Here is a 21951-nt window from a genome sequence, read left to right as displayed (position 1 = left end):
TTTTCACCTGAGGTGGTAGTGGAAGCAATTTCTGCAATAGTCTTTCAAGATCTTTCCCATATCATCTGGCACATATGGATGTTTCTCCCATGAACCTAGTCAGGTACTAATGAAAAGGGCAAAGAAAAATTCATTATGCTTCTCTTCTTGCTGTTATGTGTTTTACAGATCAGTACATAGGGGCAAGAGAAGAAGCCATAGCCATATGTGGTAGTCCAGGAACATTTTTAGGTTGTGAAAAAATGCCACAGTCTCTAGCATTTAGGGCAACTGAATTCAGAGCAACAACTATGACTACTCCTTTTATTACACTCTTTCTTCTTTCTCTCTTCTGGATTGCTTTAACCAACTTTACAACTCACATTAACATGTGCTGCTGAAGAAGTTTAACCATGTAAGAAGTTCAAATTCAGGAATTTTTCCCCTAAAGCAGAAAGAAAAAATATGAAATTTGTTTTTTATTCCCATGGGCTAATAAGGGAGGGCTAATAATTGCTGCTGTTTTAATAAATCAGGCCTTATCTAACTTAAATCCATCATTTGTGGAGATTCCATCCTTTTTAAACATAGTCTGCATTCGAACCAGGAGATCATTATATACCTCAACAACAATACTGTTTGAGGATGTATTCTGATGGAAGGTGGATCTCTTTGTTAAAGAGAGCTAATTCAGTTTCAATTGATCAAGGATGGACAGAAACAGCTACACCCAAAGAAAAAACACTGGGAAATGAATATAAACTGCTTGCATTTTTGTTTTTCTTCCCGGGTTATTTATACCTTCTGAATCCATTCTCCCTGTGCAACAAGAGAACTGTTCGGTTCTGCACACGTATATTGTATCCAGGATGTACTGTAACCTATTTAACATGTAAAGGACTGCTTGCATCTGGGGGAGGGGGTGGAAAGAGGGAGGGGGAAAATCGGAACAGAAGTGAATGCAAGGGATAATGCTGTAAAAAATTACCCTGGCATGGGTTCTGTCAATAAAAAGTTATTTAAAAAAAAAAATAGTCTGCATTCATTCAATCTATAAATATTTACTGGGCACCTTTTGTGTACAAAGTGCCAAAGAGATATATAACACACGGGCCCTGCCCTTAATCATTCTTCTCTCAGAAAGGATAAAAAGAAAGTCACCTTCAAACAGACTGGATCCTAAAACTTTTGAACTCCTCATGACAGACAAGCTTATAAAGAGAAAATGCAAGAAGCAGAGAGGACTGGTTCACCCTTTTCATGTAGACATCAAGGTGTCATCATCAGTATCAACAGCTGTTCTCTCTCTTAAGAGCCAAACTCTATAACCCAGTTGGAACTACCCATAATCCTTTTCGAACCGATTCAAGAAATAATTATGCCAACAAAAGATTTCAAAATATGCTATATTTTAAATGATCAGCTTGAAGCTATTCTATCATTTAATCACAGTATTTTAAATAGTATCCTATTAAGATTTGTGAAGTGGTCAAATCCAATTTCAGATTTGCTGACAATTTCTTACCTTACTATGTGTAATAGGAACTCATCAGACTCATCAGTTCCTAATGATAGAATCAGTTTTACTGCTAAAAGAGAACTTAGTACTCATCTAATCCAATCCTCTTATTTTATAGATGAGTAAACTACAGCTTACACTTTTGCTAACAATTGGCTAAATAAAACTCTGAAGAAAATCTGAGTAGCTTCATAAGCCCTCCTGTTCTTTTTTGTTTATCACTATCTTATTATAAGCAGATGTTTCTACAAAAGCATCCATAGAGTTACCAAAATTTAATATGTTGATCTGAGCTTCTGTCCTTGGATTACAATATCCAACCAGTTCCAAAATAATTCTTCCTCATCTGATCCTATTTTAAATATAAAAATGTCTATCTTATTAAAATATTTTTAAAATATTCATCATTGAATTCTGCTTTCTAACTCCAATAAAGCCTAACATAGTCACTACTAAGAATATCTGAAGTGAAAGGTGGAAGGCATCAAGTACATTTTCAAGTGCTAGATTTTATTTAAAAGCAACTCCATCTTTTGAAGTCTCCACCCTCCCCCCCCCCCAAAAAAAAAAAAAAAACACACAACTCAATTGTTCTTAACAAAATCTTCTAAAAATGCTTACAAAATCCATTTGAAAAAGGGCCTTCCTAGTAGGCACCTAGCAGGCATGGGAAGGCATTCTTCTTTGAAGTATACTGAGCTGAAAAATGTGGTTTAGAGGAAGTAAGAACTCTAGTTCCTACTCTAGCAGTTAAGTTCTGCATACATAATTTGATCCTAAAGTAAAACTTAATCATTTGCACTATGCAGTTGTCAACTTCCTTGTAACCATTTTCTTGATAATTTCATTGCTCTCCTGAGCATAGTAGACATTCGATAAATATTAAACAAAATTCACAACTACATTAAACCTCTCAGAGTCAGGATTTGATAGAAACTAACTAAATAAATAAGCTTTTCTCATTTTCATTTTTTCCGTACATTTTTGTCCCGCAAATACATTCTCTAGTCTCTGCTTCATACCTCTGGTATATTCCATTTTTTAATACTTCCAATGATTAGGAAAGTTTTTCTTACATCGTCTGTACCTTTCTATCTTTCTCCATTGCTTCTATTTCTGCCCTCTGGGGCCAAACAGAAGTCTAATTCTTTTTCAACATGACCAGCCATCATCACACTCCTTCCCTTCCACCAAAATAAGCCATGCCAACTGCCTGCCAGTTATGTGGTATGAAGTAAGATCTTCCTTCACCATCTCCTCTGGGCACTCTGCTTTATCAATATCCTTTCTAAAATATGGTATCCAGCACTGAAAACAATTCTCCAGATTATTATGTGGTCAGGAGATAATATAATAGGACTATCACTGTTCTCATCCTGGAAATTGTATCTTAATATAATCTCAGATTGCATTAGTTTTTTGGAAAAGGATCAATCAGCACTTACATGGTATCTATTATGTACTAGGCACCGTGCTAAGCACTTTATAAATATTATCTCAATTGATTTTCACAACAATACTAGGAGGTACATGCTCTTGTTATCCTCATTTTACAGTTAAGGAAACTGAGGCAAGTTAAATGACTTGTCCAATGTCACACAGCTTCTAAGTATCTGAGGATAATTTGAATTTGAATTCCAGGCCCAGAATCACTGTGCTATCTTCCTAGGTATCCTACTGGGACATGCTTTCAAATCACTGAGGAGAGAGAGGAGAGGGGGAGAGAAGAGGAGAGAGGAGAGAGAGGAGAGGGAGAAGGGAAAGGGTAAAGGGGAGGAGAGAGAAGAGAAGGGAAAGGGGAGAGGAGAGAGAGGGAGGAGGAGAAAGGAGGAGAGAGAAAAGAAGGAAGAAGAGAAAGAGGAGAGGGGAGAGGGGGAAGAGAAGAGAGAGGGAAGAAGGGAGGGGGAGGGAGGGAGGAGAGAAGGAAGAGGGGAGGGGGAAAAGGGGAGACTAGGATAGCCTGGCATGATTTTTTCATGAAGCCAAGGTGGTACTTTATGATTATATCTCTTCCTTTTCTAGATGTTCATTAACCATCCTTTTAATAATTCATTTTAGAACTTTGTCAAAAATTGACACCAAATTTTATGGTCTCTAGCAGTCAAATCCCCCACCCTCCTTTTTTAAAAATCAGGACATTTGTCTCTCTCCAGGATTGTAGTATCTCTACCACTGAAAGTGGCTCAACAGCATAGGATAAAGTTCACCTGGGCTTGGTGATTGGAATTCTTCAAAGATATCCAGATGCTTTCCCTATTTATCTTGAATTTCAGCATACTGTTATCCATTGTGTGCTGTCCTTTACAATCCAAAGATTAAGGAGCATTCTCTTTAGCAGAGAAAACAAGCCAAAAAATAAAATAAAATCATCCCCCATCTACCTTTAGCAGCAGTCTAGTCCTTCTTAGATCCTCTTTTTCCAGTACTGCTGGAAAGAAGACTTGGAGTTTGAATCCCACTTCTGCTACCATATTATCATGGGTAAGTCCCTTTATTTCTAACCTGTTTCTTTATTTGTGAAATAGGGGGGTAAGGGGAGAATACCTATAGTATCTGCCTCATAGGGTTGTTAGTGAGGTTTAAGAGAGAAAATACATAAAATGCTTTGCAAACTTTAAGACAATATTGTCTCAGTTATTATCAGAAAGTGCCACACTTGTATATATGTTCCGTTACTTGGCCTTGCTTCTATGTTCTGCGCATGCCTTTCTAAAATTAAACTAGTCAATGAACCTCCTATAGTCAGTCAGGAACAATCTATTTAAAAAATTCACCCTTAAATTGTGGTATATGAATGTTATGGAATATTATTGTTCTGTAAGAAATGACCAGCAGGATGAATACAGAGAGGCTTGGAGAGACTTACATGAACTGATGCTAAGTGAAATAAGCAGAACCAGGAGATCATTATATACTTCGACAACGATATTGTATGAGGATGTATTCTAATGGAAGTGGATTTCTTTGACAAAGAGACCTGAGTTTCAATTGATAAATGATGGACAGAAGCAGCTACACCCAAAGAAAGAACACTGGGAAAGGAATGTGAACTATCTGCATTTTTGTTTTTCTTCCCGGGTTATTTATACCTTCTGAATCCAATTCTCCCTGTGCAACAAGAGAACTGTTCGGTTCTGCAAACATATATTGTATCTAGGATATACTGCAACATAACTAACATATATAGGACTGCTTGCCATCTAGGGAAGGGGGTGGAGGGAGGGAGGGGAAAAATCGGAACAGAAGTGAGTGCAAGGGATAATGTTGTAAAAAAATTACCCTGGCATGGATTCTGTCAATATAAAGTTATTATTAAATAAATTTTAAAAATTCATCCTTTTACTCTTCCTTGGAATTGTTTCTGCTTATTTCTTTGGAATTTTATTTTTAAAAGTTTTTTTTTTCATTCTAAGCTTACTTCCTCCTGAGAAGTTCATAAGATCCTACCAATTCTTTCTTTGAACACTTTGTAATTTGTTGTTCCAAAATGTAGGCTGCAAGTCAGACTATGCCCAGCTTTTTTGTCCATTATTAGAAATTCTAAGATGGAGTGGGCTCTTCATTTCTACTTCAGTAATCAGTTGCTCCCTGATAATGAGAATCAAGTCCAGAATAACAGTTCTTGTTGCTTCAGCTTTTTTGAAAGAGGAAATTATCATTAAGATTCAATTATTAGTTTCTCTGACTTTGGCAAAGAAAGCTTCTGTAGATGTCTGGAAAACTGAAGTTCTCTATCACTATTAAATTTTGTCCCCATATCATGTTTCCTGAACTCAACGCTCACCTATTTCCTTCTGTCCCCTCTTCTAGGTAGTCTATAGTATACTCTGATATAACACTATTACTTGTTGCTGTCTTGAATAATTTTCATTCACTATGCTTCCTTACTCTGGTTTCTGGATTTCCTCATATGTGTATTTTTTTTTTAAGAGCTATGCTATACCTTCTTTCCCTTATCTTCCTTCCTCACATATATATATCATTGCTTTATACTACATTCTTTTTACACCAATTATACATTTCCAAATTTTAGTGATACTTATTTGATTCCTTAAGTTAGGACGTTTGATTCAGCTTTCTTGTTAGTTATTCTTTGGGCATCTATGTATAAACATTATAGATCATCTTTTACTATTGGCTCCATTTTTAGTTTTTGTCTCTGTAAAGTTTTGGGCATCTCAACTGCTATTTTTCTTTGTCGACCTTATCTCTACAGTATCTAGCTTGGTAAAATTAAAAAGTTTCCTGCCCATCTCTTTTTCATTTTAAAGCTCTTGATCTGAATTGCAAGACTCTTGGTAAAGTGTGTGTTTGTGTGTGTGTGTGTGTATTCCATTTCTTGTTAGTTAAGCTTCATCAGGAGCCTGTCACTCCGGTATTTTAAGACTGGACCAGAATATTCAAAACCCATTTTCAGACTCCATCTTCTTTAACCAGCTGTTCTTTTCCTAAATCTGTTTTTCTCTTCTGAAGTCCTTGTCTTTTATGAGCAGCTGTGAAGAAAATACCACTTGTGTTTCTAAGGCTTTCAGCTTCTTGTCCAGACTTCATAATCCTTAGAAGTGCTTTTCTAAATTCCCTCTAGCAGTATGACTTAAACCTATGTGAATCATCAGAAGTGAGAATCAGTCATCCAATCAGTCAATAAGCATTTATTAGCTGCCTATTATGTGCCAGGCACTATGCTAAGCACAATTACTCATCAGGTTTGACCAGTCCTGGTTTCTAGGTTCTTCGTCACATTCCAGATACATGCTCTGAGAAGACAAGAGAACTCTCTATTAGCTAAATTTCAATCTATTCAACACCAAACTTAACATTTCCAACATATTAGAATCCTACCTTCCCGTATCCTAAATTCGCGCGTACACGTATGTGTGTGTGTTTATGAACATCATTCTTCTAACCACCCAAGTTTGAAAGGATCAAATTATTTCCATTTTCCTTTTTCTTTCATGAGACATGTGTTTTTGGGGATGGCTAAAGTGGGAATCTGATTTGTCAGATTCTGTAAGAACATATTGGGAAAGGTTTACCATCCTCATCATCCCACCATCATTTTTGTTCAATGATGAAGGGGATCAGTAGTGGGAGAGTCAGATAATTTTTTTTAATCACTTTGTTATTTTTTAAAATGTGAGAAGACATTTATCATCATAATTTCAGATTCCAAGATCATAAGAATAAGGATTATATCTATAATGTCACTAGCATATGGAACTCTTAGATGAGAAACTCTCTCTACTAAATGAATGCTGACATCTTCTTTCTCTGCAACTAACAAGTCTTAGAGAACTGCCAGATTTTGGCAATTATGTGTCAGAGGTGGGATTTGAGTGCAGGTCTTCATAGTTTAAGGTTATTCAGCCACATTGATGGACTATTGATAGGTTTTGAGCATAGTAACATAGTATGAAAGTACCAGTATGTAGTATGAAAGGCCAGAATCCAGAATGTAGAGACTGGAAAACCACTTAAGGGAATACTGCAATAGACCAAGGAGGTTATGAGGATCAGGACTCTGAAAATGCAAAGAAAGGGATAGATGTGAGATAAAGATAAATGGATAGAACTTTTTTTGGATCTGGGAAATTAGGGGAAAGAAAGTACCTAAAGCTTAGTTCAATTTAATAAGCACTAAAGGGGCAGATAGATGACTCAATTGAACAGAGTACCAGCCTTGAAGTTAGGAGGACCTGAGTTCAAATTTGGCCTCAGATACTTAACTCTTACTAGCTGTGTGACCCCAATTACCTCCACAAACTAATTAATTAAATATAATAGGAGCTTGTTAAACACACTGATTCTGTGGAAAATAGAGAGGTGAACTTAGGGATACAAAAATAGTAATTCAAAAACGCTTTTCAAATATATACTTCTCCATTTTTAAAACCACCTCCAATAATTACTGAATATGGCCTCTTAGATAGAACTCCTGTTCTGGTCTTTTCTTCCTCCAAATCACTTACATATTACTTCATGATATTTTTTAAACACCATTTTCACTATGCTACTCCCTGGCCCAAAACCAAAACCAAAAGCTTCCTTTTTTTCTATCAAGGCTGAACTTGCTCTTTTTCCGTCAAAACCTTATTTACATAACTGTATCCCTAGCTCAATTGTCCTCAATATGCAGTTTCCATTTTAATCAAGCCAGTTTTCTCAGGTGTAAGACGACTTGGTTTTCAATACAAACTTAAAAGCATTATAATATCAGCAGGCCTTATTTCATGTTGTTCCATTTCACCATGACTCACATCTGACTTTCTCCATGGAATTTCTGATGATCATTCCGAAGCTTCCTCATTCTCTCTAATTCAAACCCTAAAGCAATTATAAACTATAATACAACTGAATGTTGAAACAGAAATTGTGTTGTATGGTTCTATGTTGTTTGGGGACATATATCACAGCAAACAGTAAGAAAATGACAAAAAGGGTTAAAAAAATCAGTGTTCATTTTAAGATGCTCAAGTGACAGACATTATGTTAGAAGGAATTAAGTTTTGATGTATTTATAGCATTGTAATTAGATGTTTCCACCAAGGCCCTCTTCTGAGCATAGAGGTCATGTGATGCTCAGTTCTAAAAGAATATGACAGGAAGAAAACAAGCCCTGACCTGTTCTTCCAAGCTGGAAAACCTTCCAAGTATAGTTCTGGCAAAATCTACTGTCTATGCAGACTTCAAGATTTGCACAGCATTTTACTGATATCATCTCATTTAAATCTTAAAACAATGCTGTGAACCAGGTACCCCCTTGTAATCTCTGCTGCTGAAGGAGGCTGAGGCTGATGGATCATTTGAGCTCAGGAGTTCTAAGCCACAGTAGAGTTAAAAGTCGATCAGGTGTTTTTCCATCATTCTTCTCTCCCCTACTCTACCCTCCCCTCCCCCCCAACTCCAGAGTGGAAGAGATGAGAGGAGCAAACCAAGCAGATTAGAAATAAAGTGGGGCAAAGTTTTTATGTTAATTAGTAGTGGGATAAGCTTATGAATAACTGCTGCATTTCCACCCAGGGTAAGACAGGAAGACCCAGTCTAAAAAGAAAAATTATTTCAGTAATTACAATTCCCATTTTAAAGATAAGGAACTGCCTGTAGTTGTACAGTTAGTCTCTCAGGTGGGATTTAAATCCAGATCCTTCTCTCTACTAGTCCAGAACTCTTTTCAGCAATTCGGGGAAACAATCTACTAAGGTGAGTAGAGTGCTTCCAACCTGTCAGTGGAGAAAGTATCCATTTGGGTGAAAAGGGAGAAATAGGGTATTGAAGTAAAAAGTAATAGTATCATGACTATGACTATATTCTTGCAAGCAAGGAGAGATCTCATCCTCAATTGCCTGCAAAACCACAGATCTCTTAAAACTACTAGAGTCTCCCCTGTGATCAATACTGGTTTGAAACATTTGTCAGAATGAAGAAGCAAAGTATTAATGCCTACATTTTTCAGGCTTTGGGGATTTTTCTACAGTGATATCCTGAAGGATGGTAAGCCTCAGTTTTTCTTCAGGCCTACTGATACTCAGAAAGGCATTATCCAGGTGGGTCACTGCACTGACCTGAATTATCTTCCTCTGACTACCCTGGTGTGTGTGTGTGTGTGTGTGTGTGTGTGTGTGTGTGTGTGTGTGTGTGTGTGTGTGTGTGTGTGTGTGTGTGTGTGTGACATTTTGAATAGAGTCTCTGAGACTTCAAGGATATAACTATGAGAAGTAATTAATCAGAATTTCCAAAGATAGTGCTAAGGTGATAACACTGACAAGCAGGTACCTCTTTCTTTTTTATTTGTCAATCTTTTCCTCTGTACAGTTGTTTCTCAGGTCCTCATCTCTTTCACTCCCTCTGTGTATCTATGTCCTTTTTTTCCCCTCTCCACCACTACTTAATTAGCTAAATTCCCTGGGAACATGAGCTGTGTCTACTTCTCAGAGCAAAAGTGCACTTGCACAAGGATAAATGTTGAATTCTTCAGCCTAGGAGCTCTAAAAGTAAAGGCTAGATTTCTACTTCTTAGAATTTAAAACAGTATTCCTAATTTGCATCTAGCCACTAGAAAATGTACTATGATAAGGTTCCTTCTAACTCCTAAATCTATTATCATTACACTTTCCTAACTGGCCATACTAGAACTGAAGTGTATCTCTACGTTTATTAAGAAAAGTTTTATATTCCCTATTTTCAACTTAAAAGACATGTATCAGAAAACATACTTTTTTCTACCAGTTATATGCACACTTGGCAATATTAAAATATAATAATCCCTATAGTTTAGAATTTGCCTTTAAAACTCATTTATAAAAATTATCATGGGCAGTTTGAAGAGATAGCCAAAAATAGCCCCTTTATTGGTTACAAAACATTTTTGATCAACAAAAAAAACCCAAAAATTAAATCACACTTTAAGATTCAATGATAAGTTTTAAATCCCAGGTCCAAATGAAAAATCTAGGATCCTGGAAAGGATGCTCAGGGCACCTGAATTAATTTACTACCAGTATGACCTTGAGCAAAGTCAGTTCATATCTTTGGGATTTAGTTTCCCCCTGTGCAAAAAATGAGAGGGTTAAGTTAAATGATTTTGAGTCCCTCTCAATTATATGAAAGTGAAAGAGAAAAAAAAGAAAGAAAGAAAGAAAGAAAGAAAGAAAGAAAGAAAGAAAGAAAGAAAGAAAGAAAGAAAGAAAGAAAGAAAGAAAGAAAGAAAGAAAGAAAGAAAGAAAGAAAGAAAGAAAGAAAGAAAGAAAGAAAGAAAGAAAGAAAGAAAGAAAGAGAGAGAGAGAGAGAGAAAGAAAATGATGAATTGAAAGTTTCTTTCCATAACTATTACTGTCTTTATTCTAAGTTAACATCCTTAGTGGAACTATCCTAGGGTCCCCATGCATTGACTAGGCTGACAAACACTTGAAAACCAAGAGACACTAAATAAACAGTTCCTTGTTCTCAGTTATGAAATCTAACTAATTCTTTATTTTGGCAGGAATGGACCCTAAAATACCTCTATTAAAAAATATATGAACAAATAGCAATATCAGTATGCTCTTATGTCTTTTGTCCCCATCATTATTTTACCTCTTTTCTTTATATATTGCCTATGTTTCTATCAATTTCCTTTTCTTTTTCTTAAAAATCAAGACTTTTCCCATTACTTGAACTTTAAGCATTTTTCTAAATATCTTTATATGTAATAGTTTAACTTAAAAAGTAGCATTCCTGGAAATTTTGTACAAATCAGTTTTGGTAAAAATGAATCAGTGAACATGTAAAGAAAGATTGTTAATTTAAGGAAGCCTATGACAACTTATTTTCCAAAGTAAAATATCAGTTCCATTTTATCTTTGTGTAAATTCGAAACCTGATATGTAAGATAGCACAGAATCTCAGAAGCATTTATTCCAATCAGTGAAGCAAACCCTAACAATTGCCATTCAGTCTTTGCTTGAAGATGTTTATTCAATTTAAGATTACTAGTCTATTTTAAAACTGAAGCTAGTTTCTATACTATTGGAAGTATAGAAGCAGCAGCGCATTAAAAAACATTGTGGTATGGTAGGAAAACCAAAGGGCTTAGGCAAGTTGGATGTGCTATACCTTTGACACTAACTAGAATAGTCACTACCTTTAAGGAATCATTTCCTTATCTGTAAAATAAAGGGCTTCATGATTTTTAACATTCCTTCCACCTCTAAAAGTCAAAGTAGATTGAAATCTTTAATCACTGGTCGAATGTGGAGATTCACCAATAGCTTCAGAGATAATTTGATTTTACAAGAGACAAAATATATCCAACAAAAATCGGGGATTTACCTTTGTGGTCAATTTTGTTCCAAACCAATGGCATTTGTTGAAGTATTATTATATTAAGTGTCCTCACAAGAAGCTTTTAGCACATCATATTGTATGTTCACTGAACCTAGGGACGTGTTGTCAAATAGAGGCTAGTTTCTGAGAATTAACCATAATAAATTTGATAGCCAGGCACCAATTATCTGGGGAAAAAGGGAAATATGGCAGCAAAGTTTCTTCAGAGACTATAAATTCAAGAGGTGCTATTATTCAGAGTAAGTCTAATCCTTAACTTATAAATTCTATATATTCTAAGTTCTATTTAAAAAATGTTAGGCATTAGATATTTATATTTTTAAAATTTGGAGACCTTGACTGCTACATTAATATTTTCTAGTTATTCTATATGGCATCAAAATTTACTTCCTTGTTTGCCTGATTCTTTCACAGAGACGGGGCATGATACATTCATAAATAGATAAAGGATTCACTATTTAATAAGTGTATTTAATTCCTCCAACCATGAAAAATAACAATTTCTCTGTCTTAAAAGACAGTCGTTGAGAATTGCTATTATATGAAAAACTCTATCCTTTGACCAAATTTAGTACTAAGCTTCTGTACAGATAGCTAGCTGGGATGGTCAAGAGAAAAAAGTTAAAAAATCAGGCCAATAGCCAAAGTCTTTTCTGACCATCATTTCCATAATATGATAAAGTATGAAAAGACAACTTTAGTGGACAAAAAAGCTCCACACAATGACCCTCTCCAAATTTTCTCTAGGTATTTCGAGCAGGATTTGGAGATCACATGTGAATGAAAAGTTTTTGTTAGTAATTGATACTAAATTTCTACATTTTTACAGCAAATTTACAAGAATATAATGACTGACATCCTAAGACAACACAAGGTTATATATAATAAATGCTAATAAAATTTGTGGGCTCCTAATAATTTTTAAAAAATCATTCTCAGACATATATGAACTGATATTAAGTGAAATGAGCAGAACCAAGAGATCATTATACACTTCAACAACAATACTAATGATGATCAATTCTGATGGACGTGGCTCTCCAACAATGAGAGGATCCAAATCAGTTCCAATTGATCAGTGGTGAACAAAACCAGCTACACCCAGAGAAAGAACACTGGAAAATGAGTATGGACCACAATATAGCATTTCTATTTTTTCTATTATTGTTTCCTTGCATTTTGGGGGTTTTTTCTCACATTATTTTTACCTTCTTTCTAAATCCGATCTTTCTTGTGCAGCAAAATAACTGTATAAATATGTATACATATATTGTATTTAACATATACTTTAACATATTTAACATGTATGGGACTATCTGCCATCTAGAGGAAGGGGTGGAGGGAAGGAGGGAAAAAGTTGAAACAGAAGTTTTTGCAAGGATCAATGTTGAAAAATTACCTATGCATATGTTTTGTATATAAAAAGCTATAATAATAAAAAAAAAAAAAAAGAAAAAAAAGAAAATCATTCTCAGGACAGAAGACAAAAAGAGAAGCTAGCTAAACTTATACACTTCAAATTTAAGAGCTCATTCTGAGCTAGCAGACAGATACTATTTTTCCTGGTTAGGCACGCAGGCAAGGGGCAGTTTGTTCAAACAGAAAGATTTTCCTCCATCCTCTCACAATTTCTAATGTCAGAACTGAAGGGCACAGGACATCAGAGCCCTTAACAAAATCTCCTGGTCTCCACATTACTGCTGTGAGAAATGATGATCTAGTCATTAGCAGCAAAGACTTATAGAGCAATTTGCTAAGTAATCTTTCCAAAAACTTTTCCATTCAAACTGGCTTCTTTATGAGAAATATTATTTGATAAATCTGAAGATTTACCATGAGAACTGTGAAGCTTAACATAGCAATTGTTTATAGAATTTATATCCTGGGTCAAACAGAACAATATGGAAAGATGGGAATGGTTTTTAAAAGAATTTGGACGAGGATTAATCTAATCAATTTAGAATGAATTTGATGTTTTATATTTTCTTGCCATTCAGTGTGAATTAGGCGTAACCACTTCTCTATTTCACTTCCTTATGTGCTGACAGTGATTTGCTTATAGTTACTTTCACAGAAACAATCTTTAAGAGCTATCACAGAACTAATCAGCCTTAGATTTAAATAGATGTTCTTAACCTTATACTGAACATTAATATGCCAGTTTTTGTTTATATTTTCCCAACAATTAGTTTGCATGCAAGTATTTAATGAGAAATTTCTCTTCAATCTAAATCTTATAGTAAAGGAATAATTTCGTTTTGACATCCAAAACTTTGCCAACAAAAATTCTGCAGGTTTGATTCTCCACCGAGATCATGCTGAATTTATGTGTGATTCATTATGAGATATAAATCCAACACTATATCAGTGCAGAATCAAACAGAAAATTCATCATGTTAGGAGTACGGATACAAATATACAAAAATAGACTGAGGATAATAAAAATCTCTGATCATAAATATTTGAGCTAAAAAGGAAATATTGATAAGTTTGTAAGAAACTGAAGGATGGGGGTATGGAACAGAGTTCAATTCCAAAGGTGAATTCCCACTATAAAGGTGAAATATCTTATATTTACATTGATAAAAACTGCCAGGATTTGAAAGTTACTAAATTCCTCTGAGAAAATTTTAACTGAGCTAGAGATTAACTCAAAGCATTTTGCTTTGATGTACATTGCAGGTTTTGTAAGGCCTGTTATCATTGGCCTTTTGTACACAGCTTCTTTTAAGATGAGACAGTGTATCCAAACCTGTGTTGCAGTTAAAATGTAAATATTTTGCCATAACATCAATAGGCCAGGAACCCTTTAACACTTTTCCTACCTAATTCTAGGAAGAAAGGTACTTGTTTTAGTAGCAAGAAGAGCATCATATAGGAAGTTAATAGACTCAATTTACTGGTTCAGATTTGACAACTCACTTTGAGGAATTCCAATCAATACAAAGTACTTCCCCCTCACCCCCACATGTTTATTACATATTTAGAGCTGTGCTATTCTTCAATTATATAATGCTACAGTTATAAAGGCTCTGCTGATCTCTGCTTCTAACAACTTCGTTCGAAAATTTCTGTATCTATGGATGTGGGGAGGCAATCGCACATTAAAAGACAATGTGCTAGAGTAGGAGTACCACTGGCTGAAGACAATTTGGGACAAACTGGGACATGGTCCCAGCTCTTCCACTAAGATATGTGACCTTGGACTAGTCACTAACTTTGTGAGCCTGTTTCCTCATCTGAAAAATGAAAGAGTTGATGATTTCTAATGTCCTTTTTTCCAACTCCAATAACAGTCTATCAGTGACTGAAATTTGTAATTCTTATTTAGGAGTAGAGACTAACAGCTTCATAGATTATATATGTAGTTTTCAGGAATCACATATTCAAAACTGTACTTTGGGAGATTGTCCTTCTGTTTACAACTGGATAACTTTCATTAAAGTGATGTTAGGTGTTTTCATAAAGGACTGTTAGCTTATCAAATGGTGTTACTTGGACCTGGGATCAAGCTGGTTACATATCAGCTAGTGTTTTGAGAATTAAACCATAATAGATAATGAAAATGGTAACATGACTTTTATGAAAATGGTTTGCATAACTTTACATGTGCCTTCTCAATGAGGACAAGGGGAAGGGGAAAGGGAAAGAATCTGGAACTCAAAAATTTAAAAATAAATGTTAAAAAATTGATTCCCATGTAACTGGGAAAAATAAAATATAAAAGAAAAAGGAAAAAAAAATAGATACAATAGCCAGGCATTCATTAGCTGATAGCTGCAGTAGGAATAAGATGGTAACACAAGACTTTCACATTCTACAAGTTCAAGAGTTGTTCTTCAAAGTGAAATGGTTTCTAAACTTAGGAATTCTTTATATCCTCAATTCTCTTAATATATTTCTGTTAAGCAACAAATATGTAAAGCTTAAATTTAGACAGTCTCTGTTAAATGTGATAATTATTGCCATATTAATATTTTCTACGTTATCTGGAGAACAATGTCAAAATTTACTGTTTAAGCAGTTTATCAGGGTAAAAATCTCCTATTTATGTATCAATATAACCATAAATCCATTGATAAAGACAATGATGGAAATTTCAAACTCTTTTTATCACTTAGGATCATAAATCTAAAGCTAAAAGGGACCTTAGATACTATTTAGTCCAACTTCTCATTTTACAAATGAGGAAACTGAGGCCAAAAAAGATCAACTTGCTCAAGGTCATACAGTAACATCAGAGGTTAAATTTGAATTTGGGTCATATCTCAGCTAGGCTGGTCTTCTGGTGAATGCATACAATCCAAGATGAGGCCTATACCAAAAGCTTTTAACCCTTACTTTATTATGAGAGGAAAACGTAATCTAGTCCAAGGGTTCTTAACATTTTCTGTGTCGTGGATCCCTTTGGTTGTTTAATTATGCCTGTGGAAACCTTCACAGAATGTTTTTAAATACATAAAATACAGAGAATTACAAAGGAAACCAATTATATTAAAATAAAAATATATTTTTTTTAATCCAAATTCATTGGCCCTTATCTTCCCCTTCCCCCAAAAAACCTTTATCAATGGATCTCTTGAGACCACCTGATCTTGTCTTAACTTTTTTTTTTATTTTACAGAAGAAGAAACTGAGAATCATAGAGGAATGACTTGCCCAGTCATGCAGTAATTTGATGACAAAATTAGGACTTGAATCCTGATGTCCTGACACCCGATCTATAAATATATTACCTTGTAATATCAGGATAGCAATGTTTACCAACTTATTCAAGAAAATACATACAACAATAGACAAGATTTCCAAACTGGCAATGCTCCACAAATATATTATCAATGAAAAGGATCACAGTTTTAGTAGGTCATAATGTCTCACAAATAGGGAATGATATGAAAAATCCAAGAATGTTCTATGGCTAGCTGTGAGGTACAGAGCCTACTACTGGATATTCCCTCACATAACACAAAAATTCCCTAAAGATGAGTGACATCTGTCCTTGTGGGAGTTCAGTCACTCCATGGGGCACAAAATAGCCATGTTTTCTCTTGGTCACTGTATAAAAGTAGAGAGAACAGTGAAAAATAAAGGTGAGAGTTAATATGTGACATCTATGGCTCCAGAATTTAATTATTCTCACAATCAAAAAAACCAGGCATAAAATCCATCAACACTTACCCATCATAAAGGCATTTCATGGCCAAAATAATGAAGATGTGTGAATTAGCTGGTGCTTAGAAGAAAAAGTAGTATTTACAAAATATTTAGGTAGTACTTAACTGATGAAAGGCTATACAGTATAGTAGGAAGAATACAGAATTAGACGTCAAATGACCAAGGTTCAAATTCCATTTCAGTCATTGACTACCAAACCTATGAAATTACAAATCACTTAATGTCTCTGAACTTTAATTCCTTAATCAATAAAACTGATACTATTTCTATCAGTAGTAGAAAGCAACTTATTTCTCCATCTATAAAATGAGGGCTAGGAATAAATGACCTTTGAGGCCCCTTCTATCATGAGGCCTCTTAAATCCATGATCGTATGTTCACAGAGCTGCTATTAGGAAAGTGTTTTTATATACATTATTTTATTATAATCATTATTAAGGTTTAGATGAAGGATTACATAAAAAAAAATTAAAAATCCAATAAGCTGAAAGTTTTTGCCTATATCCACTCCATGCATTATCTATTGAAGAGCTTTTGCCACTTTACCCCTTCTCCTTCTGATTATACGCATTGCTACCACTGCACAGATTTCACAGTTATTTTAATGGCATAGAATGCTACCAACTAATAGTGAACCAAATAACTCAGCCTCCCTATTACCCCTTAAGGGAGGAGGGGGAAGGGAAAAAAAAAAGGGAAGGGGAAGGAGAAGGATCCAACAAAAAAACCGGAAAAAGAAACTGTATAAATATGGCATGAATAAGGTAGATGACCACTTGTCAGCAATGCTGTAGAAAGATTCCTGCACCAAGTGGAAGAGAGTGGATTAGGTGACCTCTAAGGTCCCTAACTCTTATGATTTTCTGTTGCTCAAATAAACATCCCCCATTCATCTGTAATTCTAGAGACATTTTCTCCTTAACAGATGAGATTTTCAGAATAAATATGCAGGTTATTTAAAACTGAGTTATATATAGTGCTTTAGCAACAGCAAAAACCTTGCTGCCATTAACCACAGATGCTAGATTTCTGGTGGAAAATTTTTTTTTTTTTAAATTTTTGCAAGCAAGCATTTTCCAAAGTGTAAACCAGCCTCTAATTCTGAAAATGAAGTACCCCCATTGGCAAACAAATCACAAATACTACACTTACTAGGTTGTTAGATTACATCCTAGTCATTGTCACAGCCTATTTTTCACTGTACAGCTCAGGACAGTTTGATGCAGTATTCCTGATTGCTTTTTATCGTATTTGTAAACACACTCACTAATCCACTAAATTAGGTAATTTACAAACAGGTCTTCTCAGTTATTAGTGGGCAGCAGTCAAGTTCTATTACATTTGATTTATATACAATTTAATCAGAAAACAGCCTTTCAGGGTAAAGTCTAAGACTGGGAAGGAGAGTGGCTCATAATATTTGGGTGGGGGCAGGGTAGAAGCCCTGAGAAATCTCTGCATCTCAGCCCTGACAACATTTGGCCAGTGCCCACAGAAAACTAAATTTGGCACCTCTTCCTCCTGTTACATGGACAACAAAGAGGGAGTTTTCGCGGCGCTCCTCTATCAGGTGCTTCATCCCTCTTCCACACCCCACCCTTGGGTTCCTGCAGGGTGCTTCAGGGAAAGGGGGAGTCCAGGGGTGGAGGCACAAAGGGAGAAGAGTGTGGGGGGGGGTGTAAGATCAAATCGGTGGAGAGGGGATATAAGCTCCGTTTGGGATATGGAGGGACCGATGTCCCAGTAAGTATGTAAAGAGAGAAAGCAGAAGAGCTGAGCACCTCACGGCGCCACAGGATGGGGATTAGGGAGCTTCAGACTCCCACTTGGGGAGCGTGGGGAGTGCTGCAGATCTAGGAAGATAAGAGGAGTCTAACCTAGTGACTTGGATATAGGGAGGAACCTGTCCTACCTGAGAGGACGGGCAGGAGCTTAGACCCTCTGAGGGAGAATGAGGGAGCTTTCCCTTAGGTCGGGGCCAGTCGGCTCCCTGAGGAAAGGCTGCAGATTAGTGGACCCGGGGGGCGGGGGAGGGGGGAGTAGGCTGGAAGAGAAGGGGAGGAAGGAGACTCTCTCCGGGGTGCCCTGGGGACAGGGACAGAGAGGGGAGAGACATTCTTAGGCTCACCTGTGCTGCGGAGGTGGAGTTGCAGCAGCCCATGGCGGGGCCGGGGATGCCAAGGAGGAAAGGGGGAAGGGGGCGAGCGCCCAGCTACGCCCCGGGGCCCCTAGGCATCCACAACCCCGGCGGCCGGCCCGGGGGAGGGAGCCGGCCTGTCCCCCCCGTCCTCCTCCTTCTCTTTCTCCTCCTCTTCCGCGGGCACCCGCTTCTGTTCAGTGCTGCTCCGCCTCAGGGACCAGACGGCTACAGCTCAGGGGGAGCTGCTCAGGACCCACACAAGCGACATGCCCGGGGGGCGGCTGCGCTGCTGCTGCTGCTGCTGCTGCTGCTGCTGCTGCTGCTCCCCCGGCTCCAGCCGCTGCTGCGGCTGCTGCTCCCGCGGCGGTGGCGACGACGGCGGCGGCTGCTGCGGCTGCTGCTCCGGCCGCGGTGGCGACGGCTGCTGCTGCTTCTAAGCGGAAAGGGGCGGGGGGCGGCGGCGGCGGCGGCGCCTCCTCCTCCTCCTCCTTTTCCCTATCCTCCTCCTCCGCGCCGCTCCAGTCTCCCATCAGAGTCCCGGCTCCCCACCCTCCTCGTGCTCCTCCCTCCCCCCTCCGCCCCCTGCGCTCCCTGCGCTGCGCGGCGCGGACCCAGCGGGGCGGACGGTGGGGCGGGCCCTTCGGAGAGCAGGCACCAAGCAGCTCCCGAGCCGAGTTCTCTGTGGCACAGACGTGGCCCGGGCGGGGAAGGAAGGAGGCGGGCTGTTGCTGGGGCGATCGGAGGGAAGGCAGAGCAGTACTGGTACGTTGCCTAAAAGGAGCCGGGCTCTTTCCGGAAGATGAGGCGGAGCAAAGCGAAGGCGGGGAGGCAAGGTTTTCCCCCCTCGGGCTAAGAGTGGGGAATTGCGGGCCCTGCGGGAAAGCTGAGGCTGTTTCCCGGACAGAGCTCCTCCTCCCCCATCTCCTAGCATCCTTCTGGCTTTTGGGACAAAAGGAAACCAGCAGTTACCCTCATCTTTGTGGAGGTCAGGGAAAAGAGGGAGGGTAATCATTTCTTATTATTGGCTCCATTTTACTGACAGGGAAACTGAGGGCTGGGAAAGCTGGAAACTGAGCCATCGTGGGGTGGAACCAGGGGGTGGGTAGTGGGATGACCCGGAGCTGAAGGGTGACCCCCAAATTAAGGCGTATGATGGAGTCCGAGGACCTCATTAGGAATTCCACCCATAATGCTTCCTACCAGGGTTACCTGGAGCAAGCCGCTGACTTAACATTAAGTCTCTTGATATTAGATAAGCCATAGTTTCTAAAATATGGTCTTTATGCTTCTTAGGCACTGTAATAGATTTTGGGGTGGAAAAGTATTAGGTACGTACTTTGCTCTCTCGTTAGAGGGACAAAAGTCATTAATATTAAAGAGCAATGCTAGGCTATGGATATTGTAGGAAATTGGATTTTCTCGAAGTATAAGAAAAAATAATTGCTAATAATTAATGCTTTAAAAAAATTTGTTAATTTTCCTTCTATGTGCTGGACACTTAGGATAAAAATGAAACAGTTCTTTCCCTTAAGGATCATGGACAGTAAGTACATCTATAAAATAAATACAAGTTCAATACCTCCTCTGGGAGTTCTCCTTCCAGCTAGACTCTCACTTGTTTTTACAGATGGGGTCCCTTGGATGGAGTGGAGAGGTGACTACTTCCAAATTCTGACTCTTTTCCTAATATTATATCTCGTGCTCCCACAGATGTTTACCTTAAACAGTCAACCTTTAGGTAACAATTAGCTGGAAGCAAAGACATTTACTGAGATGACGTATTCAGAGCAAAGCACAAAACATTCTTCTTACATGAACTTGGAGCCATTTTCCTACAAAATACAAGAAGAGAGAGCACAAGATTAAAGTACTGGGCCTGGAGTCAGGAAGACAAGACTTCAAATCTAGTTTCAAAACCTTTACTGGTTGTGTGACCCTGGGCAAGCTGCTTAACCATCGTTTGCCTTGGTTTACCCAATTGTAAAATTGGTGTAACAGCATCTATACAACAGGGTAGTTATGAGGATCTAATGAGATAATATTTCTAAAGTATTTAACACCATGCCTGGTGCACAGTAAAAGATATATATATATTTATATATCCCCCTCTTTTCTGATATTGAGACACAGGTAGGGAATACATGTGCCCAAAGCTACTAACATCCCTGGAACTGAAAGAGCCCCAAATCCATCTTCTCTTGATGTCTTCATAATTTTTTATCCTGGAAGCAGCTTTGCTACTAGATAGGTTGCTTAATTGGGCTCCCTATGAATGCCCCTCTCATTCTCAACTCTCAAGGTTAATTTTCTAGAATCCATGGTCAGTTCACTTCTATAGATGCCAAAGGTCAGGCTCATTGAAGTTATTCCCATTGTTTTGTCTCCACCTTGACATCCAGATGAATTTTTTTCCTCTTATTCTGGGCTTGTAATTCTTTTACAACACACTATGAATGATGAAGATGGGGAAAGTGGAGAGGGAAAAGTGGAGAAGAGATATCCCTAATATCTTAGATAGAGATGAAAGGGTCTCACTCCCAAAAGCTGTTTCCTGCCTCAAGTGCTAGAATGTCTCCAGAACTTATGTTTTGAAAGATTACCACTAATGTTACCAGTCTTTAGACAGCCAATGGTTTGTTGCTCTACTTCTATTAGGAAGAATTCCTTCACACTTTGGCAATAGAATAAAGATCTTTGTTAACACTAAAAACTTCGTTTATCTGTTATCTTTAACTTTACTTTTGTTGAGCTTGTGTGGGGAGAGAGGGATTAATAGTAGTGATGAAGAAACCACTTCTATTGACTGTTGACTGCCAAACCAACTATACCAGTTTATTTAACGGAGACTGATTATTAAAGTTCATGTGAAAAAGGTGGGCCTTAAACTGAGCTTTAAAAGAAATTAAATATTCTAAGTTGAAGGTAAGTAGGGAGTGAATTCCAGTCAAAGGGGACAGCCTATACAAAGTCTCTGAGAGGACAAAGGAATAATCTGTGTGGTGAACAACATGAAGAGATCAGTTTGGCTGGACTGTGGAGTGGATGAAAGGAGTCAGGTTATAATACTAAAAATGTAGGTTAGAGCCAGGTTGTAAATACTGAACAGAGCATTTTATTCCTCCATCTATTATATTTAAGGCCATGTAATTGATCCCAAATATAATAGGGCGTCACTAGAGTTTCTTGAGCAGAGAAATATATGGCTACATTCATGCTTTAGGGTTATCATTTTGGCAGTTGTGAAGTGAATAATTTGAAAAGGGGTAAATTTGATGCAGGGAAGTCACTTTTGAAACTATTACAAAAGTCCAGCTGA

At 37.6% G+C, this 21951-nt stretch overlaps 1 protein-coding gene across 3 annotated transcripts in view; it reads right to left on the bottom strand.

Annotated features, from left to right (window-relative positions):
* Positions 1 to 18756, bottom strand: part of SLC44A1 (solute carrier family 44 member 1) — a 205725-nt gene extending 186969 nt beyond the window's left edge. For all 3 annotated transcript variants that reach the window (XM_051967106.1, XM_051967115.1, XM_051967098.1), the window contains exon 1: positions 18624 to 18756. In XM_051967106.1, coding sequence (XP_051823066.1) covers positions 18624 to 18656 — 33 coding nt within the window. In that variant the 5' untranslated portion in view covers positions 18657 to 18756. The remainder of the gene's footprint in view (positions 1 to 18623) is intronic.
* Between the last annotated feature and the right edge of the window lie 3195 nt (positions 18757 to 21951).

Source organism: Antechinus flavipes, chromosome 1 (assembly GCF_016432865.1).
Source record: "Antechinus flavipes isolate AdamAnt ecotype Samford, QLD, Australia chromosome 1, AdamAnt_v2, whole genome shotgun sequence".
NCBI classification, from domain to species: domain Eukaryota; kingdom Metazoa; phylum Chordata; class Mammalia; order Dasyuromorphia; family Dasyuridae; genus Antechinus; species Antechinus flavipes.
This window is presented reverse-complemented; position numbering and strand designations above follow the sequence as displayed.